The sequence below is a fragment of the Perognathus longimembris genome, chromosome 14 (genome assembly GCF_023159225.1).
Source record: "Perognathus longimembris pacificus isolate PPM17 chromosome 14, ASM2315922v1, whole genome shotgun sequence".
Lineage (NCBI taxonomy): Eukaryota > Metazoa > Chordata > Mammalia > Rodentia > Heteromyidae > Perognathus > Perognathus longimembris.
In genome coordinates this window covers 53,413,371-53,437,246 of record NC_063174.1, presented here as the reverse complement: position 1 = coordinate 53,437,246, position 23,876 = coordinate 53,413,371, and the positions used below count along the sequence as shown (strand labels likewise).

Below are 23,876 nucleotides of genomic sequence, written 5' to 3'. Positions count from 1 at the left end.
TCCTGTCCCTTGGACTCAGGGCCTGAGCACTGTCCCTGGCTTCTTCCCGCTCAAGGCTAGCACTCTGCCACCTGAGCCACAGCGCCCCTTCTGGCCGTTTTCCATATATGTGGTGGTGGGGAATCAAACCGAGAGCTTCATGTGTAGGAGGCAAGCACTCTTGCCACTAGGCCATATTCCCAGCCCCAGACAAGTATTTCTATAGAATAAATTTGTGTGACCCATGGGGGAAAAAAAAAGACATAAAGCCAGAGGGCTTCTGAGTAGTGCTTCTGAACCCTTTATGGCTCATGACTGCTTCTTCCAGAATAGTGCATGTAGACATGTATATGGACAAAGTTCTATGTGTTTTTAATCATATTGCACGAGTATTCTCTGTGTTAGGTAGCTTTCTGTAGCTGTGACCAAACGCTCAAGAGACCAATTTGAAGGGAGGAATTCTTTCTTTGGGTTCGTAGTTTTAGATGCTTCGGTTCATAGTCCTTGGCTTCATCATGGTGATAGGAGCATGTGGTAGAAGTTTCTTACCTCATGACCAAAAGGAAGCAGAGAGAGGAAGGGAACGGGAGACCAGGTAGAGTCTTCAAAGAAACACCCCAGAGACCTATTTCCTTCTGCTAGGCGCCATCTCCTAAAGCTTCTACTACCTCCCCAAATAGTGCCACCAGCTAGAGACCCAAGTACTCAGTACAGGAGCCTCTGGGGGAATATTTCATAGTCAAATCATGATACATGGGGAAATGATACTTTTACAGATAGACTCTCAAGTACTTAAAAAAAAAAGAAATTAACGTCAGTATTATTATGTAAGGATTAAAGACTATATCTTGAAGTTTTTTATAAATTCAAATTTTACACATAAAGTATAATTATGTTCAAAGCAAATTTCAGCAAGAAGCTGCCTATAGCTTAAAAAAGAACTTGAAATTGTACACTTTTTTGACGTGGCAGCATGAATAGTTTTCTGAACTGTAAGTTTCAACTGATTATTACGGTAGCAAGTTCTGAAATCTTGATTCATAGATGATAATCATGGAAAATGGAATAAGAGCCTCACATCTGGAAAAGCAAGCTGAGCAGCAATCTACTCCCAGAAACCAGAGATTTCTCCATGTGGGTCCTTTTATTATTTCCTTTGTTTTCAAGCTACTGAGGTCACTGTCATCGTTTGTCAACACTGTGCCGTAACTCTACATTTCAGTCTGAACAAAAGGAACCAAATGGCAATATGAGTGCCTTGGGGTGCTTTAAAACCACAGGTGTTGGAGGTAGCCATGTTTACTCATGCAGCCTACTACTAAGCAAGAACTTTGTTTGTGATACTTCTTTGGACCATTGTGAGGCACTCTTTGAATCTTGATTTACCGTTGTGGTTAGAGTATCTTAGCTTTAATGTCAACCATGGCAATCATAAAAGTAAAAACAAGGGATTAACGAGCTTCATACATTTTTTTCCTGACATCTTCTGATAGGTGAATATAATTATATTGGCAGGGTATGTGGTCTTTAATTTGAATTATTGGGAAACTTTTGGACTTTGTCATCTGAAAAGGAAATTGACTATTACTTGACCATATCGAAGTAATGTGGCAATAGGTTGATTTTGAGTTATTTGAGCAGTCAATGTACATTAACATCTTGTGTTACTTAATGGTCATTTGGAGTAAAAAACAACTTTTAAAAAAGAATCAGGAAAGTTAAAAAAAAAAAAAAAAGTACAAACCCACAGTATTTATCAGTGAACTCCACCTAGTGGTGAGATGTCTCAAAATCATATTGCTGTAAGATTGGCTTAAGGAATAGGAGAAGGCATGATAATGTTTTTAAATATTTAAAAAATTATTTTAGAGAAGTATAAATATATTTTTTCTCGGGGCTGGGGATATGGCCTAGTGGCAAGAGTGCCTGCCTCATATACATGAGGCCCTGGGTTCGATTCCCCAGCACCACATATACAGAAAATGGCCAGAAGGGGCGCTGTGGCTTAAGTGGCAGAGTGCTAGCCTTGAGCAAAAAGAAGCCAGGGACAGTGCTCAGGCCCAGAGTCCAAGCCCCAGGACTGGCCTAAATAAATAAATGAATGAATGAATGAATGAATAAATGAATAAATAAATAAAAAAATATTTTTCTCTAAGTCCAGAGAGTGTAGAAGGACCAACAAATGAAAATTAAAAATCATCCAGAGGCTGGGAATGTGGCCTAGTGGTAGAGCGCTTGCCTAGCATGCAGGAAGCCCTGGGTTCCATCAGCACCACATCAACAGAAGTGCCAAAAGTGGCACTGTGGCTCAGGAGGTAGAATGCTAGCCTTGAGCAAAAGAAGCACATGGACAGTGCCCAGGCCCTGAGTTCAAGTGCTGGAACTGTCAAGAAAAGAAAAATCAACCTGTTTGCCACTTAGAGCCTCCATCAGTCACTAGCTACTTTGCAAAACTTCCCAGTCTTAGAAGTAGTACTGGGTCCATCCCACTGTTAAAACACTTCTCTTGCACTCTCATTTGTTTGATGTTCATTCAAAGCTACCTTATTTGTTGCTGAGGTCATTTACTTTAGGGAAGCAAAGGGGCAGAGATAAGGTAAGATCTTGAGCAAGTGACCAATTCTTCTATATTTTCATTTCATCATCTATAAAGTAGAGATAATTGCCTCACCCTTTATTGGAATGTTCTAAGAATAAAATAAGATTCTTTCCATGTGCTGGTGGCTCACGCCTGTAATCCTAGCTACTTGGGAGGCTGAGATCTAAGGATCGAGGTTTGAAGCCAGCCCAGGCAGGAAAGTCTGTGAGACTCTTATCTCCAATTAATCACTCAAAAACCGGAAGTGAATCTGTGGCTCAAAGTGGTAGATCGCTAGCCTTGAGTGAAATAAAAGGTCAGGGACGGTGCCCAGGCCCTGAGTTCAAGCCCCACAACCAAAAAATAAAATAAAATAGATTCTTACATATCTAAAGTGTCTCACAACACATATAAAGTGCTTAACTGTTAATAACATTAACAGTAACACCCAGCCATTTACCATATGATCACCTGTGTTGAAAGACACACATGGAGTACTAGGAAATAGCTGAACAGCTATGTTTCCGTGGTGACAGGGAAAGCATTTTCCATTTGAGAGAATAAATGGGTTTTGGTATTTTAGGTCCATGGCATAGCATTCTTGGGGGGGAGAGCAGAATTTAGGGTGAATGCTATGTATACGTAAGGAACATGAAAGCTTCATAGCTGCTTAAAGAGGATTTCACTGTCTCCGCAATATACAAAGTTAAAGGATAATATCTCTTAGCTGTACATGGCTTCTGAACAGATACACCTTTTTATTTTTAAGTTGCTTTGTTAGGATCTGAAAGTTGGCTATTCTTTTTCCGGATTCACCTCTGCCTTCCTAAAGTCTCCATTTATTACCCATGTTTACAGTAGGACACAAACCTTTATTCAGTGCTCCTCTATGAAGTAAAATTACTAAAAGTACCAGTGCCATTGTGGTGGAGATTAAATGAGTCAGTATGGAGAAGGGGATTGATCCTAAACTAGGTTCTAAAGTACTTGAACTGCATAACATATAGAGTATAAGAGCTCTTAGCTTCTATAGAGCAAAAGTGGCTTAACCCAGTCCAAGAGGCACTTTTCAAGGGAACTGCTTCTTCTTGATTGTTTTTTTTTTGCCTACCCCCCCGACTCCTCCCATTTCCTCGCATTTCTTCATGCCTAACAATAAATGCAGAGACCCTGCTTTGCCCAGTGGAGCACAGAGCCTGCACAGAGCACAGGGCCCATTCCTCTACCTGGAGGAGTGGCATACAGGTAGAGCTCTGCCCAACAGGGTCCCCGTGAAAAGCTTCATGAAGTTGGTCTGTTGAGCCATGAGTTGTTGCTCAGAGATATAAAGGAATATCTGTCTATACTGCTCACAGCTTAATATTTTAATATTTATTAAATCTAAAGACTAGTATGTTCTGGGACTTGAACTTGGTCTCATCCTCTCATTTGGCTTTTTTTTTCCTCTCTTGGTGGCACTTTCCCACTTGAGCCACATCTTCAGTCTGGCATTTTGGTGGTTATTTGCAACAGAGTCAGACTTTTCTGCTTGGGCTAACTTTGAACCAATCATCCTCAGATCTTAGCCTCTTGAGTAGCTGTGATTATAGGCATGAGCCACATGCACCCAGTTAAAGATAACATAATATAAGTTTATATTGCTCCATATTTTTAAAAATAAATGTTAGGGAATATTTCAGGTACTTGGTTTATATGAGAGGATGAGATTTCTATGAAGAAACATCTTGGGCTGGGTGTCTATGGGGACGTGCATGGCCTATAATCCCAAGTACTCAGGAGATGGAGATGGGAGGATTATGGTTATTGCCCAACCAGCTTGGGCAGAAAAATTAGCAAGACCTTCTTCTCAGCATAGGTGGGAAGATTCAGGTCTGAGGCCAGTCCTGGACAAAATGCAGAACTCTATCTGAAAGGTTACTAAAAGAAAGGCTTGGAGATGGGGTTCCATTGGCAGAGTGCTGAGTCCAAGCCCCAGTACTGCCAGAAAAAAAGAACTGAGCACTGTCTTCATTTTCCCACATCAATAGCAAATATATACAAATACAAATAGGTTTATACAAGTATGTATATACTTGCACAAATATGTATATCTTTGCTAGAGACATAGAGACTTTCTGTGATGTCTAAAATGCCCTACCTATTCCACAATTGGACTGTGGTTATCTGTCTATAGTAACAGTTTCTTCTAGCTGAAAATCTTGTGGAAAAAAATAACATTTAAAAAGAGAAAGTATAGCTGTCAGTAGTAGCCAGGCATGTAAATACTGAGGGCTAGACTAAGAAATACACTAGGTTAAGAAATATACTAGGTATAAAACTGAAGATATTTATCAAAGAACTATTTGAAACAGCATCAATGGTACTTTTTGAGGGGAGAGGGGACGTTGGTCATGGAGCTTGAACTCTGGGTCTGGGCACTGTCCAGGTAGCCCAAGGCTAGTGCTCTACCACTTTGAGCCACAGTGCCACTTCCGGTTTCCTGGTGGTTAATTGAACATAAGAGCCTCATGGACTTTCCTTCCTGGGCTGGCTTTGAACCATGCTCCTCAGATCTCAGCCTCCTGAGTAGCTAGGATTACAGGTGTGAGCCACCGGTGCCTGGCCAATGGTGTTTTTAAAAGAGCATTGTATATATAGAATTTTAATTCTTTGTTTTTCTTTGTCTTTCAGCATATGGAAAAGTATTTCTAGTTCGTAAAATAAGTGGTCATGATACTGGAAAGCTATATGCCATGAAAGTTTTGAAAAAGGCAACAATAGTTCAAAAGGCCAAAACCACAGAGCACACAAGGACAGAGCGACAGGTTCTGGAGCATATTAGGCAGTCACCATTTTTGGTGACATTGCACTATGCTTTCCAGACAGAAACCAAGCTCCACCTCATTTTAGGTAAGTGCCGGTTCTTGCACATTCTCCATAAGAACATTTTCCCTTGCATTGTAGCTCATGCAACAGACAACATACTTCACTCTTAAATGAAATGTTGGGGTGCTCATTTTTCTCTTTACAGTGACATTTCCTTAAATATTATGTACTGCTGTGGATCAAGAACATCCCAACATGCTACCTGCGTGCCTGTCTTTGCACATAATTGTTCATTGTAACACATAGTTGTTTTATTAGGTCTGTCATCTCAGGGCAGTGTGTATCCATGCATTGAGAAGAACTACATGGCAAAGTGGGCCATAACTGTGCTTTGAATGTTCTAAGGAATGTACAGGTTTGGGCTGTAGGAGACAATCACCTAAGACCATTTTCTGGTCTTTCTAGAAGAAAATGGCAGCACTGCTAATATTGAACTTTGCTACCATTGACTATTTCATGTTACCATTTTGGGCTTAGGCCCTTTTGTTAAGTTGCATGTATGTACTGTAGTGTCCTCTAGAACAGTGGTGGGTGCTGCCTGGTTGTTGACTTGTCACATAGTCATTTCTCTGTATGTGTGTGTCCCTGCTATCTCCTTTTGTGCCTTAGTTGTCTTTTTATAGACATTACCCTAATGGCTTTATTTTAACTCCAAATATACCCCAGTGTTGAGGCACTGGAAGTTTAGGCTTCAACATATGAATCTGGGGACAATACAGTCTTGCCCAAAACAGTCCCTAAAGGTGTATTGATGACTTTTTCAGTGTTTTTGTGAGGTAATAGCATGAATTTACATGTCCTGACTGCAGCAACCTTTGATGACATTTTGTCTTAATGACTAAGTTAGCACCATAGATATTTAAAACAAAAACAGGTTGACATAATTTAAAAGCTCTATTAATGCAAAGTCTATATGCATGCTAAAGCTACAGAAAGCAAAACTAACACAAAAGTTTATTACTTTACTACAAGTAGTCTCTGTATTAAAATGATTTGACTTACATATTTAGGATGGTGTGAGGACAAAATGCATTCAGTAGAAATCATACTTCAGTGTTTGAGTTTTGGTCTTTCCCTGGCCTAGCAGTACTGGTCTGGTCCTCTCTCTTGATTCAGGCATTGGGCGTGAACCACAACTCCTAGACAGCCACACAATCACAGCGCCAACAGCTGAGATGGTTATAAGCACACTGTGTCACTAAGCTATGATGTTCAGTAAATTAGCTGTATTATACTGTCAGGTCATGAGCTTTTCAACTTACCCTTGCAAAAGTCAAGCATCATCTGCATGTTCTGTTAATATGTACTTTATACATCCTACAAAGGGAGTGTCCTGCACATATTTTTACTAGTGTTTTTTTCAGTTGATACCTACCTTTCCCAGCTAAAAAAAGTTACTTAGTACTTGGTTGCAGAAGCTATTGGGGGGTGGGGTGTAAAACAGTCCATCTAAAATGTAGTGATTTCTTTTCTTATTCTGAGGTGTCTGGGTCATTCTCTGATGTCGTAGCCTGGGCTCACTGACCAGAGAGCTCAGGAGAGTTAGCTCGACTGGAAGAACCAGGACCTGGTGATTGCTGGCTGGGCCATGGTGCTTCTCCATACAGCTTCTCATTCTCCATATCCTGGCAGTCTGAGAGTACTTCGTGAGGCCCACGATGAGGCATACTCAAGTTCAAACGACCTGGGTGGCAGTATCAAAGTTCGAAATGTGGGCTTTGTGCTTGCTAGGCTGGTATTCTATCATTGAGTCACACCTCCACTGATTATTTTTAGGATAAGGCAACCTTGGGTGAGATCTTATTTTCAGGCTTCTTGTATTGTTGGGTTATATGCCACCGCATCCAGCTTCCCTCCATGGAGATACAGTCTTACAAACCAGTTTGGGCTGGACTGGTAACCCAGTCCTTCCGATCTCAGCCTTCCGCATATATTGGAATAACAGACATGCACCACTGTGCCCAGCAGTGAGTTAAGAAAATGATTGAGAACTCTTTCCTCTGAGCTGGCCCCAATCACAACCCTCCCATTCTCAGCTTTGTGTAGAAAAAAAAATCAGTGGGCTTGATTTCCAAATATTCTTCCATAGATGTTTGAACATTTTACTTACTTGCCCATCTGCATTGGATAAGAGTGCCTGCTCTTCTAGAACATACTTCCAACTTCTAGATGTTTGTCTTTCTTATCTAATGAGGAATAATGTCACATTATAGAATTGAATTTCTTTTTACTTTTTTCCCCTAAAGAAGTCTGAACATCTTCTTATATCTTTTTTTTTTTCTCCCTCTCAATTTTTTGTGGGATCCTGGCTGGCCTTGAACTTGTAATCCCCCTGCCTCAGCTTCCTAAATAACTGCTGGAATTACAGGCATGTAATCCATCAGTCTCGCTTCATATCCTGGAAGAGCCATTTGTATTTTTCTGAGAATTTCATTTGTGTCCTTTGCACATATTTTCTTCTCAGTTTCAAAGACAGCGTGATCTGCGTTGTAAATATTGCTACATTTTCTGTAAAAATTTAAATTTACTTCTAGGACTTACATTTAAAATAATTCTTATGGCTTATGGGTTTTGTGTCGTGGCTGAAAGACCTTCTCTACTCTTAAGAAGACCTTTTTTTCTCTCACTCTGAAGACCCTCACTACTCTCGAAAGCTTTGGAATCTTAACTGGTGCCAGTGGCTCACACCTGCCTATCTACTCAGGAGGCTGAGATCTGAGCATTGTGGTTTGAAGCCAGCTTAGGCAGGAAAGTCTGTGAAAGTCTTATATCCAATTAACCACTAAAAAGTTGGAAGTAAATATGTGACTCAACTTGTAAAGCGCACGCACATGCGTGCGCGCGCACACATACAGAGAAGAAAGAAATTCACTGACTTTTTTTCATTTAGTACCTGTGTGGTTTTAGTTTTTACTTGGAGAACTTTGGTCCAAATGTATTTTTCTTGGACATGAAATAAGGATCCAACTTGAATTTTTTCAAGTTGCCACTAAATTTTTCCAAACTATGTAGTAAAAGTCCATGTTTACCCTGCCTTTATCATATATGTTTGCATCATTCTTTCTGTTCTGTTTGGTTTGCTGAATCATGTGCCAGCACCATGCTGTTTTACAGTATTTTTTGCTGTGGTAAGGCTGGTCCTCACTTAGGTCCTTGTCTTTCATTGCTCATATTCAGAGCTTTGTGGAAGGTTCTTCTGTCAGTTCTTTTTTGTTTGTTTGTTTGTTTTGGCCATTCCTGGGCCTTGGACTCAGGGCCTGAGCACTGTCCCTGGCTTCTTTTTGCTCAATGCTAGCCCTCTGCCACTTGAGCCACAGCGCCACTTCTGGCAGTTTTCTATATATGTGGCGCTGGGGAATCGAACCCAGGGCTTTATACGAGGCAAGCACTCTTGCCACTAGGCCATATCCCCAGCCCCTGTCAGTTGTTTTTCTATGTGAATTTTAAAATCAGATTGTTTGGATCTCTGAGAAAAACCATTAGATTGAAAAAAAAAGATGATTTTAAAAATTAACTGAGACAAGTGACATTTTTGTGATATTGGTTAGTCCAGGAATATGATATATCTTCTTACATAGAAATGATTCCTGAGATATTCGGGGCTATTTTAAGATTTTCTTCCTACCCATGTTTCTTGTTGAGGTCATCTTAAGGATTCTTTCATCTGCTGCTATTATGAATAGGGGCTTCTCTTCCACCGTAACTTGCAACTGAGTGTTTTCTCTTAATTTTGTACTTTGCTGTCTTAGCGTGTTATCACCTTTCCACAGTGTTTGTATCCTGCCCTGTGCTTTTTCAGCCTGACGCATGATGTGCTGTTTGTTATGTATCACTTTTTTTTTTTGCTTTGTAGTTTTGCTTAGAGTATATCCAGAGGTTTGTAGTCATTCTTGCTGTTTTGTTAAAGATGTTTTGAGAGCAGACTCGATTTAGGATTCAATTGCCATCAGCTTTTACTGGTATTCATGGCTCAGTATAGAGTGCTGGATGGAGCTTATTCTAGGCATAAAAATGCTTGGTTAGCATAGGCATTTCTGAATAAGGTAATTATGATCACAGGGCTTTGCCAGATGCTTACTTATGACATTTGCTTTTTGTAGCAGCTATGAAATAGACAAGCATTTTTGAGTGTGTGGCTGTTTCTCACTGTATGCTTTGTTTGGTTGTAATTGTCTTCAACTTGTTTATTTTCTGTCCACTGTTCTCAAGATCAGTGGGCAATATTTTTTCCTCACAAGAAATGGGCAGGATGGTAAATAGTTTAAGCTTTGCAGGCCTTTAAGCTTTGTTGGTCATGGATACTATTAAACTAGTAAGTGTGGTAGGATTCCAATAAAGTTTTACTTACAGAACTGTCAGTGGAGCAGATTTTCCCTGTGGGTTATAATTTTTTGACCATGGATCTAAACATATGGGCATTGTTATATACAGTATTAATGTCATTTTAGAATCTGTTTTAATTTATGTCTTAGGATATCATATGGATTTGATGTATTTTTGTCTTTATTTCTTTCAGCTGTTCTGAATCTTATAACATGGACACCATATAACCTTTTATACCTTTGCCCTACCTATCTGTATATGCTTATCAGAAACAAAACATATTGAGCTCTTCTTTCTTAAAACTCATGTTTAACAGCCTCCCAGTGGAGGGAATTATGTATGGGAAAATAATCTATAAAAGACATTTTTTTTCTTATAGAGTCCTTTGGTTTCTGTTAGTGGTGATTTTTCAAAACAGTTTATATATGACTCCTAACATGTTGGTTTAATCGGTAGAATTCAGACATTAAAGAAGGAAGTTTTAAAAGTATTTATAAAGGTGATACCAAGGATCATTTTCTGTCGTGAATACTAACCCAGTCTGATAGACAGTTGTCATGAGTCATCCTTTCAGAAAGAGTTAAAAGATATTTAAAACACTGAAGCCTCACTTCTGAGTATTAGTTTCATCTCAGAAACTGCAAGGGTGGTGATGCTTGCTGAGAGGGTAACAATGGTTCATGTGCATTGTAGTTCCTGGTGTGACAGATTAGACAGAAATGGCAGAAATTTCTCTGCTTTTAAGTAAATATGAATAATTCATAGGTCTGATAAATATTCTCAGCCAAAGTGTTAAAATGGTTTAATTAGCTGGAAGGTTCCATTTTAGGAAGAAATGGGGTATTGGAGACAGAGAGAATGAGTAAATAAATATTGATCTTACATAAAATAAATCAACAGTAAAATTAGGTGGGTAGAGGCCTGTGGAGATGGTACTAGAAACAAGCTGGCCGGTGATCTTGAGTAAGTCACTTGGTAGTTTCAAGCCCAATATATATAACTTACTAGTGTATCTGTTAGCCGTATCTCCATATCAAAGTACTCTAAAATTCAGTGGCTCAATCTACTCCCTTTTGAGGGACTCAGTGCATATCCACAGGGGTACTTCTTAAATTCTTCTCACTTTGCTCTTCTGGAATTATTTTCTTTTCCAGTACAAAACTTGGGTTTTGTACTCTGGGTGTCAAGCAAAGAGAAGTAGCAGAAAAGGACCAGAACTATGATACACCCTTCAGAGGCACATCCCACACCCAGTTCCCACCACCCACAGTTCCAAGGTTTCCCAGTAGTCTATTTGTATTTTGAACCTAACATGGATTAGACCATTGGTTAGATCAGAACCCTTTTTGCTCTAATCCTCTCTAGAAATACCTGCACAGGTATCCTTCACTAATCTAGACGTGTCTCAACATATAGAGTTGACTATCAAGATTAACTGTCACAGCCTCAACTCTGTAGTCAGACTTCAAACCAGTCTGATCCAGCCTGTGTGTCCCACTCAGTCTCCCTTTGTTATGCTCTGATACTCATGCTGCATCCCAACTAAGTAACTGTACGCCTCCGTGAGCATACCTTTTTCTTTCCTTTCCCTGTTTGCAAACTTCCCTTATTGAAAATGATCTTGATATTTCCTAGCTGAGGACCCTGGGTACAGTACCTACACTCCCTTGCCCTGTTAATGACATTCATGTGCAGTAGTTAGACATAAATGGAATGATGCCTGTAAAGCATTTAGTGCCAACCTGCTAGATAAAGCAAAGTACAAGATGAAACTAGAACATCTTGTTGTGGCAGAAAGAAGAAAGTGCAATCGTGGGGGTGGAGGGAAGTGCTTCCTTTAGGGCTACCACAGAGAAGGGATAATGGAGTTATGAAGTCATCACCTGATGCTGAAACCAGTGGGTGATGGATAGTTTGATGAAGAACAGGGTATTTTTATATAGCCTCATTTCATTTCTCCACAATTTGCCAGTTGGCTATGAAGGAAAATAGGGTAACTTCACAGCGGAGAAAGCTGGCAGACACCACTTTAATCACTATACATTAATGACATGATCAAAGTTAACACCGGTGGTAGAAAAACTAACATCCATGCTTTCTGATATGACACAGGAGAGTTAAAAAATCATGTCTCTTTTTTCAGGCAGAAAAAGAGTTTGTTTGGGGGTGGGGGGTGGGGAGCAAACTGCCAGTCCACACAAGATGGAGCTGCAGGGAGTCAGAAGGGAAGGGAGAAGAGAGAAAGGGAGCAAGAGAGAAAAAGAAAGAAAAGAAAGAGAGTCTATAAAACTTTTTATTAGCACATATTAGTTGTACAAAGACAATTTTATACATGCATACAACATGCCCTGATCAAACTCACTGCTCTTCCTCCTCTAACCTTTTTAAAACTATTTCAACCAGTTTTAGTGTTTTATTTTCCTATTTGGCATATAAAATACATTGAGCATGGTATTTTGGGGTTGTTTTTTTTTTGTGACACCATGTTTGAACTAAGGACTTGATAGTTGCTAACCAGGAAGTCTACCACTTGAGCCATGCTTCTGGCCCCTTTTTTGGTTTTTGTTGTCTGATTGGTTGGTTTTGTTTTTGAGCTAGTGTCTTGGTTTTTCCTCAGGCTACAGTCATGCTGTACCACATCCGGCTCTTGATTGATTTTGGATTCTCAGGAACTTTTTGCCTCAAACTCAGTCCTCCCAGTCTGCTTCATGACTAGCTAGGACACAGGCATGAGCCTCTGGTGCCTGGCATTTCATGGAATTTGTTCCAGAAATTTATAACCCCTATCTGATGATGAGAAAGCCTCATATAAAGACCAAACAGAGGTGGTCCACAATAGAAAATCTGTCATCTTCAAAGAAACCAAGAGTAAACAAGAAAGAAAGCTTTATACAAAAGATAGATGATCTTTAATGCATTATATGATCATGAACTAGATCATAGACTGGAAAAAGAGTAGACGCAGCTGGGTGCCATTGGCTCGTGTCTGTAACCCTAGCACATCTATAATCAGAGGATGAGAACTGAGGATCACTATTTGAATCCAGTCTGGCCAGAAAAGTCCATGAGACTCTTATCACCAATTAACTACCAAAAAGCCAGAAATGGAGCTGTGGTTCAAGTGGTAGACTACTAGCTTCGAGTGAGAAAGCTCTAAGACAGCACTTGGGCTCCAGAAACGGCGCAAGCACATGCACCACCCCCACATGGAAATGTAAACATTATTGTTGGGCAGGGACTGAGTAGGAAGTATAGATAAGGCAAAAATAGTATTGTGTCATAGCTAGAGGGCTTGATGTTGGCATTTATGCTGTGGTTGACTATAAGCGAATGTCTTAAGGATGCACGCATTGAAGTATTTAGGAATGGAGCGCAACATCTCCAACATACTCTCAGCTAGGTCAGGAGAAATATATATGCATATAAAACAGAGGATGAATAGACCAAAAGAAATGGAGATGTAAATAATGTGTGTGTTTTCATATGGACTTTTGGACTTTGTGGATTGCTTGTACTGTTCTTAACAATTTTTTTGGAAAGTTTGGAATTATATCGAGTTTGGGGTTTTTTGTTTGTTTGTTTATTTGTTTTTTAAAGTCCACAGGTATGGCATTGTGACCTGTGAAACCTTTAGGAGCCTGCGAGAAATAAGGACTTCTTGATGGCCTCCTTAAGCCAAACACAGCGAGCAGCTTCATAGCACTCTTCAGGCTTCCTGCTGTAGGCTTGTGGAACACAATGAGAGGGTATAATTTTCTAGAAGTGTGTTTTCTAAGTCTGTAGCTTTCTCTGCTCTGGCTTTGTCCAAATCTATATAAAGAACGATGTAGAGGTTACACATATTGATGATATTTGGTCTGCAGACAGTTTGAGGTCCTAGTCTCTGGCAGGAACCATGAAGGTATGTCTTCTTTGTTGCCAAGTTCAGAACCATCTGCAGGTGGATTAAAATGACAGCTTCACATGAAAAATGAAGATTTTTTTGCAAGGATGTAGATATTCCCAAAGTTAAGACTAAGTCCTTTAAAAACAAAAAAAGCCAACACTGATTTTATTACAATATGTAAATTGCCATTTTTTTTTTTTTTTTTTTTGGCCAGTCCTGGGCCTTGGACTCAGGGCCTGAGCACTGTCCCTGGCTTCTTCCTGCTCAAGGCTAGCACTCTGCCACTTGAGCCACAGCGCCGCTTCTGGCCGTTTTCTGTATATGTGGTGCTGGGGAATCGAACCTAGGGCCTCATGTATCCGAGGCAGGCACTCTTGCCACTAGGCTATATCCCCAGCCCGTAAATTGCCATTTTTAAGTTCTATGCTACAAAAAAAATCTGTCACCAAATATTTTAGGTGTCATATTAAAATATTTAAAATTTGTTGTCTACTTACAGATTTAAAATAGATCTCAGTGTAAATAAAATGTTGTTACTCTTAACTACTGTGACATTCTCATCAGCCTTTCAAATTTGAATTGGGAAAAGCATGTAAGATAATAAAATGATGTGACATGGTATTTAGAGTTAGTGGCTCCAGGCTACTGTCTTGCACATTTGAAAGACAATAGGAAGTGGGGAATAATTGTTCCCAAGCTGGTTAGCCAGGCTGCTGCCTGGGAAGCGTGAGGGCAGGCAGCCCAGGAGAGAGCACACAATCCAGCCACCCAGCTTCATCGCCCTCACTCTCCCATCTAGAAAGATGCAGCTCTGGGTAACGTAGAACCTCTCCAGATTTCACTTTCCTCTGATGACTACTGTGTTTTCGCTGGAAATTATTTTATTGGTACATATTTTACAATTGTCCTCATGAGGATGAAATACACTAAAACAGAACAGGCACAAAATAAATCTCTAGTTACTTCCTCTGGTCTCAGAAGTAGAGGGGCTATATTGAGATTCAAGTTTTAAAGGATGACAGCTGAAACCCTTAAGTTACCAGACTGTTCAGTTCCAGGAGCACTTTGCCACAATCCCTGTCTTTGGGGTTATACAGTCATCGGTAGCTAGAAGTGTGTACTGACAAAACCACTCAGTCCATTTTGTGTTGCATCATCACAGAGGCAAAAGGCTGAAAGAACAGCAGTCTCGGGCTATTCCTGACAGTTTTCCTATTTCAAAGAGACAATAAAAGAGTACTGACTTAAAAGAAAATAAATTCTCAGTCTTGCAGGTTGTGGTAGAAATTGGCAGAAACTTGAGGAAAAATTTCCAGAAATCAGATGGCTCTCTAATTTCATCTAAAAACCACGAGCTCTCTAAAAATCTAAAAATCAAGAGCTCTCCAGGCAGATTGGCCCTTAAATACCTCCAGTAACTGCAAGCAGTTTTCTCTTAAGTGCATTTGTGCAGCATGAGCATTGTATGGCTGCTCTAATGAGAAGAGATGTTATTTTACACCCCGCATGTTAGGATAGGGGTCTTGGCAGCTAGGCTTCACTGAGCCCAAGTGCCCGCTCAGATTGGCGGACCACTGGGGTCTCTGGCCCAGAATCTACCTGCAGCCCCTGATTGTGATACTTGCTTGCAGGAGAAAGGAAAAATTTCAAAATGTAACTTCAACTTAACCAGGTGGTGTTTTCCACATTTTGTCTTATTGTTTCACTACCTGGCAGAGTCGTTTTGAATTTCCAGGACAAGTCCCAACTCCCCCCAACAAGTGGCTTGAATCCTCTGCTAGACAAATAGGTGGAGCCAGGCTTACTATATTTTGTGGTAGCTGTAAGGTCCACCCCTGGAAGGGCTCCATGCAGATACTCCCCACCTGTTTTAAGTCTGTGCCCAGTACCTATGTTACATAGGTAAGTGGCACACCTGGAGGCAGTTATCTCCTCCTCTGATTACATCCAATCCACCCGGCTGTACCTCCACCTTTCCCTATATAATCCAGCTCAACACGCGTCTCTGGCTCGCTTTCCTTTTCTCTCACTCCTGCTCTCTTTCCTTTTAATCTTTTCTTTTCTCTCTTTCTTTTGCTCTTTTTCTCTTCTTCCTTCCCCTTTGTCTCCTCACACCTCCATCTTGTGGGGGCTGGCAGTTTACTCATGCCCCCCCCCCCAAATAAACTCTTCTCTGCCTGAACCATGTGGCGGGTTTCCTTTTTGGCGAACCTTGTATCTGGTGCCATGACTCAGGAGGGGACAGAGTCAGGAGTTGCTGGATCCCCTCCTCCCTCTTCTCTTTTGAGGGTTAATCTACCTCCTTGACATCCCTGCCTGGGACCAAACTGCTGAAAGCTAGAGGAACCTCACCTTGGACTTCTCGCCTTTACCATTGCTGGCTACGCATCCACCACACCATCTCCTTTCTACGTCTGGTGAGTGACTCCCATCTACAGGTCCTCTGTCTGTTTATTGGGCTCCTTTGTCCTCACCAGACTACTCCATAAAGTCCAAATGCTTCATAGGCTAGAAACTCGGTCCCAATGGCCCAACCTTTTGGTTTGTGCTCTCGAGAGTGTGACACAGGTTGGGTTCCAGGCCCCCCCCCACCCCCCAGGTTCCCTCTCAAGGGCTAGCCATTCTGGGTTTGATCTACTCCACAAGCTGAAGAGAAAAGTGGGCAGTTTTAGAGGAATAACTGACAAGAATTTGTGGCCAATTGTTAATAAGTTACAGCCCTTGCCTCTTGAGACTTCTTGCAGGCTTCATTCAAGGAGCATCAAGGGTCAGCTGCTGCTTGCCTTCTCTTGGAGGGGCCACATCTCTGCCTTTTACCCCTAATGTTGACGCCCCTTGCCAGCAGCAAGTAGCCAGAGAGTCAGCGCCCTTTTTCATAATTATTGAAAGGCTAGAATGTAAGATCCACCCCTGGGAGGGCTCCATGCAGATACCCCCCCCCCCCACCAGTTTTAAGTCTGTGCCCAGTACCTGTGTTACCTAGGTAACTGGCACACCTGGAGGCAGTTACCTCCTTCTCTGATCACATCCAATCCACCTGGCCATATATACCTCCTGCCTTTCCGGCTTAACATGAGTCTCCACTCTTTCCTTTTCTGTCTTACTCTTTCCTTTTTTCTCTTACTCTCTCTTGCTCTTTTTCTCTTCTTCCTTCCCCTCTGTCTCCTCATACCTCCATCTTGTGTGGGCTGACAGTTTGCTCTCCCTCAATAAACTCTTCTCATTCTGAACCATGTGGTGGGTTTCCTTTCCAACAAACCGTACAATAGCCATTGCTCCATTCCACTCTTATGAAGTGGAGGGTTTCACAGCTGGGTAGAAGGATGGAACTGTCAGGAAGTGGGCCCTGGATGGAAGTACCTGCTGGACATGGCGTCGGTGTCCCTGGTGCCCATCAGTCAGCTCTCACTGGCCTCTGTGAGCCAGCCCTTCCAGGGTGTCTCAATTCAGGGTTACAGTGTTCATTCACTTTGTTTGGCCCATGGTTCCTTAGAGAATCTTAATTCTCTGATTTATTTTTAAAAGAAAAACTATATTATTATTTGTTACGTGATTCTGTGGGGGGGGGGGGTGTGGAACTAACCACCACTGAGCTCTCATTCAGCTTGTTGCAGGAGAACCATCAGAGATGTACATCTTCTCTTCCCAGAAGCAGGCACATGTACTTACACTAAAAACATTTTCATATGCTCTCAAGGAGTTTGTATGCAGCATTTCAGGATGGTTCGTGGAACTTCTTAATGCTCTGAAACCAGTCATGAGAAATGTGTTTTCTTGGGCCAGGCACAGTGGCACACAGTCGTAGTAACTCTGGATTGTTGAAATTTGATGCCAGCCCCAACAAAAAGTTAGCAAGATCCCCATCTCAACAAACAGGCCTATGGAGTGGTACACCTCTTTAATCCTAGCCATGCAGGAGACAAAGGTAGAAGGATTGAGAGCTGAAGCTGGCCCTAGACTCGGAATGTACAAGACCTTCATCTGGTAAGTGAAGCCAAAGACAGCATGGGTCAAGTCATAGAGCACTTGCTTAGCAAGCATTCTGCTCTGAGTTCAAATCCCAGTATTGCCCCATCAAAAACCAATCTATTTCCCCCTTCCTGAAAGCACTCTTGTAAGGGCTCTCTTACCAGTTTTGAAAGATATAGTTCAAGATGATGATGGTGACAAACATTTATTGAGCTTTTATCATTTCTCAGTCACAGTGCATTCCTGAAATCCAGAAGAGTGCCTTGACTTTCCCTTCAGAGCCTGTTTATTTCAGCATTCCCCACACCACGAAACACCACCCCCATCTCCATCTCCTGCCCAGGCAAGGCTGTTACTATCTCCTAGCCACTATCCTCTCTCACCTGGAGTGCTCAAAGTGATCTTCCCACTCCCGCCCTTCAGCTCTCAACACCCTATGCACAGCCTCTGAGCCCATTGATAGGAAGTCATGCCCTGCCAGTCTGCTCCAGAGCTCTCTAGCAGCTTTGCATTTCATTCCAAGTAAATGCTGAAGTCCTTCCAGTGGCAGGACTTGTGTCTGCATAAGCCCCAAGGGCCCTCCCCATACATGCTGTGCTCTCCTGACATGCAGAATAGACCCAGTTAGTTCTAAAGCCCTTGACAGCCTGGCCCACTGCACTAACTCACTTCGTTTTTCAGCCTTACCTCTTCTACCACTTTCCTTCATTCACTCTCGCATAGCTACTAATAGCCTCTTTCTGATGGTGCATCAGGACGATTGGTATTTCTGCTTGGTACAGTCTTCCTCCAGATATCTACTTAGAAAATGGTGAGGGGTTGGGGATATGGCCTAGTGGCAAGAGTGCTTGCCTTGTATACATGAAGCCCTGGGTTCAATTCCCCAGCACCACATGTACAGAAAACGGCCAGAAGTGGTGCTGTGGCTCAAGTGGTAGAGTGCTAGCCTTGAGCAAAAAGAAGCCAGGGACAGTGCTCAGGCCCTGAGTCCAAGGCCCAGGACTGGCCAAAAATAAATAAATAAATAAATGGTGAGGCCTATACTAACCATCTCATTGAAATAGAATTCTCTCTATGCTGGCACTCCCTACCCACTTTGATCTCTGCTGTTTTTCCATTGCAAGCCTTACTTCCTGGCATATAATAAAATACCTAATTTACTTAGTTTCTTCTCACTGGATTTCAAGCTTCACTAAGATGGAGGATTTTTTTTTTAATCTTTTTCAGTGCTGTGTATGCAGAATGACTGGCTTATAATTAGGACCCAGATGGTTGTTGAATGAAATGAACAAACCCTAGAAAGGTATAATATTTTTCTAGTAATGGATTTACATCCAAAGATATTAAGCAGTTTACTCAATGATACACACCTGATAAAGGAAAGAGCACTGCGATATTTGAATTTTCTGACACCAAAGACCTGTGCTCTTAGGTACTACATTTGTCTTTATACAAATAAACATATTTTTCTCTAAGAATATTTAATAGGAGGTCACATATGTAGTCTAGAAATGTCCACCTTCCAGGGCTGTGGAATGGGAAGCTAGAGTTTGGGACTAACAGAATGACTACAAGTTGTAGAAGAGGGGAGAGGTGATCCTGGAGAAAAGAGACCCTGTGAATGTGTGGAGGGACAATCTTAGGTAGCCTGGATGTGAGCAATTCCTGAGGCTGAAGAAGCTGACAGTTTTCAGCAGCTCGTCAACTCAAGGGACAGAATTTGGAATAGATCTTCCCGAGGCATGTGGCTAGTTCTAAGAGTTCAGAATAAATGATGGGCTGAGACATTGGCCACCATCCATAGGGACAGAACAAGCAAATTTGTGAGGGGTCCCCAGGGACAGCACCCATTTTGGTGCCTTCATAGATAAAGTGGAACAAGGGCACACACAGCTCCCAAATTAAAAATGCAGCAACTACTAACACAGATGCAAGTAAGAGGCAGTACCTGCAAACCTGCCTTTTCCTAGTAACAGAGCTGACCAGTGAGCTGCCTCCAGGGGAGCTAAGACAGGCACGAGCGCTTGGTAAGTCTAAATTCTTTATTTACATGAACGACCTGCAGGAGAAGCTTTGGCAGGAGTGACTCTCCCTTTGGATGGATGCCTTTTGGGAACCGCTCTTGATAAGAACGATGTCTCCTGTCTTGGCAGATATCCCGGTGAAAGTCTTGACCAAAGTTTTGGATCTGGTTTCTACCATTTCTGGTAGAAACAGTCTACAGACACAGTAACACACTTTAAACCAGTTGAATAGAGGAGGAAACCATGATAGAAATAAATAAACTGATTGATGAGAGAGATAGTTCCAAACTATTTCTCCAAAATTGTTAATTATAGAGATGAAATATGCACTGTCTACTTTATGACAAAGCAAAAGAGATGCCACCTTCATTGAATGACCGAAATAGAACTCATCGATCGATCATAGAATGACTAGATAGGCACTGAGAACGTAGAACAGTGTCATTGCTATATCATTTTCCTTCCAAAGATGCTCACACAGTGGGCATCATTTGCAAACTAGTTTGCAAAATCAACAGCTTTTAAGTTTCAAAAACATCAAGGTTATACAAGGCAAGAGAAGACTGAGACATTGTTACAAATTAGAGAAAATAGATAGTCATCTAACCCTGATGTTGAACTCTGAATTGCATCTGTTGGTTTATAAAAGACATTTGGAAAACAGTTTGGATTATTTGAATTTGGGCCTGAGGACTAGATAGTAATAAACTATTCATGTTACTTTTCTAATCTTTTAATGACTGTGTTGTGGTATGGAATACACATGACGGGGACATCAGGCTGATGGATTAAATACTTCAAGAAAAATTCTATATATTACATTTGCAACTTTGCTATATGTTTATAACTGTTATAAAAATAAAAAGGTGTAAATGTATTTCTCTACATTGGCATACAACAACTGTAAAGTAAAAAATTTTAAGTATCCTTTGTACTATATTTTTAAAGCATAAAATACATGGTAATAAATTTGCTCTGTAGGTCAGAATACATTGCTGAGAGAAATTAAATAAAATCTTCATGTTACAGAATTACAGCACATATATGGTGGGAAAACTCAGCATTTAAAAAATTCTACTTGTCTCCAAAACGAACCATAGAAATAAAATTGCTGAAATGAAACCCCCAAACAGAGAAGCTGTTCTAGAATCCCTGTGCAAAAGAAACTGGACAGAACCATTTAAGTCTTTAACAAGAGAGAATGGGAATACCTAAGCTGAGAGGCTGGAGGCTCCCTTCCTCCACTCGCCCATTCCTACAGCGCAGGGTCCAGCTGGCTCCGTAGGCTGAGCATAGAAGTTCTGATTGCTCCAGTTATATTTTGGTTTTTTTGTTTGTTTGTTTTTTTTGCCAGACCTGGGGCTTGAACTCAGGGCCTGAGCACTGTCCCTGGCTTCTTTTTGCTCAAGGCTAGCACTCTACCACTTGCACCACAGTGCCACTTCGGCTTTTTCTATATATGTGGTGCTGAGGAATCGAACCCAGGGCTTCATGTATGTGAGGCGAGTACTTTACCACTAGGCCATATCCCAGCCTCCAGCTGTATTCTGATTGCAGAGTGGGGATCCCATCCTTTGAGAAGCAAACTGGGAAGACTGGAGACTGCTGCCCTTCCTCAGCACCTACTAAGAAAATAGGAATGTAACTCCAAGAAGGAAGTCACTGTCCTTACTCTCCATTCTAGAGCAATGGCTCCGAGATGTTTTCCCAGAGGGAGAAATGGTTCAGAAGAACAGAAAGACCTCACTAAAAGATTGGGCTACATTTGGTGGTGGTGCTGGTGGTGGTGGTGGTATGGTGTATGTAATTAAAATGAGGCTGGTAGCTCCACTTAGAGCAACAAGGTAAAATGTGGAGGTGAACAATTGAGAGCTCTCCTGGGGCTACAGCATATCTCAAACTCTGACCTCCAACTACCCCTGGAGAGGCCTGAGCTTATTGCATCAGATATGACTGGACTGGAGTAATTGATTCCTCTGAGCACCATGGGAAACGACAGAACAACAGACCAGCAATTAGTGAGGCCTGACAACTGGTTGTAATAGCAGCAGAGGCAGACAACATGGCCAGCAGACAAAGAGTGAAGAACCCACTGGAACCACTGATCAAATACCCAAGGGTTTATTCTCTGAGGAGCAACAGTGGAGGCTCCACGCTGCAGATAAAACAGACTACTAAAATAGCTAGGCCAAGTTATTAAATAAGACAGAGCAATTAAAATAAAATGGAGGTGGAGGGTGGGATGTTGAAATCAGATCAGTTGAATCCCCCCAAGTAAGAGAATAAAAGTTGACAGCTAGGAAGACTAATCTGACAACAAATATGTAGTTCTCTCTTTTGAAAGACAAAATTATATAAGATAACTAATATGTTATGCATTGCTAGGTGTGGTGTGCAATGCATAGTTATTCCTTAGTGTGCATGGGGGATGACTTCAAGATCTACCTCTACCTGCAGACCAGAAACCACAAGGTTTAAATCCCTTATATAAAGTGGTTCATAGTATTACATATAACATAAGCACAACCTATCTTTCTTGTACTTTAAATTATTTTTTGATTTCTTATGATACCTAACACAATATAAATGCTTGTCATATTTTATTGGTAAAGGACTAGAGACAAGAAAAATAATCTCTGTGTTCAGCACACATTCTTTCCCCATATCTTTTAGTGTGCAGCTGATTGAATCAATGAATGTGGAGCCCACAGATACAGAGAGCCACTGGTGAATAGTTATACTGTGTCTCACATTAATATCACAGAAAGGAAGAGGAGAGCAGAAAGCTAAATAGGAGTAGTGCATCTATATATCACTGAAGTTAAATTAGCATAAGTCTTATTCTATTTGTAAGTTAATAGTATACAGCAAGTTGTATAGCAACTACTAATAAAATAATGTAAAAACTCATTAAAAGAATATGTTATTCTACAAGACATTCACCTAATGAAAAGTAAAGAAATAAAGGGAAAGAAACAAAAATACATGGGATGTTAGTTAATAAAAAGTAAGATGGTGCTGGGAATATGGCCTAGTGGTAAAGTGCTTCCCTTGTATACATGAAGCTCTGGGTTTGATTCCTCAGCACCACATATATAGAAAAAGCCTGAAGTGACTCTGTGGCTCAAGTGGCAGAGTGCTAGCCTTGAACAAAAAGAAGCCAGGGATATTGCTCAGGCCCTGAGTTCAAGCCCCAGGACTGGCAAAAAACAAAACAAAAGTAAGATGGCAAATATAAATGTAGGTATAATCAGTAATAATGTTAGCTATTAATAGCTAAATATTATTCCAACCAAAGAACAGAAATTATCAGACCTAGGAGGAAAAGACCCAACTATAGACTTTTTAACCAAAGGGGAAAAGGTTGAAAAGAGATACATCATGCAAATAGCAGTTACCAGAAAGTTGGAGTGATTATACTAATAACAGATAAAATAAGCGCAAAACAAAATAAAAGTTGTCTAGAGATTACATGGAGCATTTTATGATCAGAAGGGCCAACCCTTTAGGAAAATAATTGTAAACATATAAGAACCTAACAACATAGACCCACATAGATACACAAAGCAAAAATAGAAGTGGAAGAAGCAATAGGCAAACTAACATCTTATTTTAATAAATGTAAACATAATAGGAAAAATCTCAACAAGGAAAGAGAATTGATCAACACTACAAACCACATAGATGTAACAGACACTTAAAATAGAACTTTCTAAACAACTGTAGCAGAATACATGCTTTTCACAGGTATACATGAAATATTCTTTAGGATGGACAACATTTCAGCCCATAAAACATCAACATATTCAAGGTTAAGATCATAAAAAGTATATTGTCTGACCATAAGTATGTTGTCTCAGTAAGACTAGAAATAAGTAACAAACAAATTTGAGGTATTCACAGCTATGTGTAAATTAAACAACATACCAGTAAATAAACAATGTTGAAGAAACAAGAAAACTTTGGAGAAAATACAGACACTATGAAATGCTTCTAAAGTATTGTTTAGTGGGAAAACTTATAGTCACCCAATATTTTAAAAGGAATATTGCAAACCAATTCAGTTTTCTGTCTTAAGACATTGCGGAGAGAAGGGCACGCTGGGCACCAATGACTCAATGACCTTAATCCTACTTATTCAGGAGGCTGATATCCGAGGATTGTGGTTGGAAGCCAGCCCAGACAGAAATAAGTCCCCTAGACTCTTAAATCCAATAAATTACCAAAAAGCCAGAAATGGAGCTGTGGGGCA

At 40.8% G+C, this 23,876-nt stretch overlaps 1 protein-coding gene across 2 annotated transcripts in view; it reads left to right on the top strand.

Annotated features, from left to right (window-relative positions):
- Rps6ka5 (ribosomal protein S6 kinase A5) overlaps nt 1-23,876 on the top strand; it is a 132,834-nt gene that overhangs the window by 56,858 nt on the left and 52,100 nt on the right. For both annotated transcript variants that reach the window (XM_048361744.1, XM_048361743.1), the window contains one exon: nt 5,228-5,446. In XM_048361744.1, the coding sequence (XP_048217701.1) occupies nt 5,228-5,446 (219 nt within the window). The remainder of the gene's footprint in view (nt 1-5,227; nt 5,447-23,876) is intronic.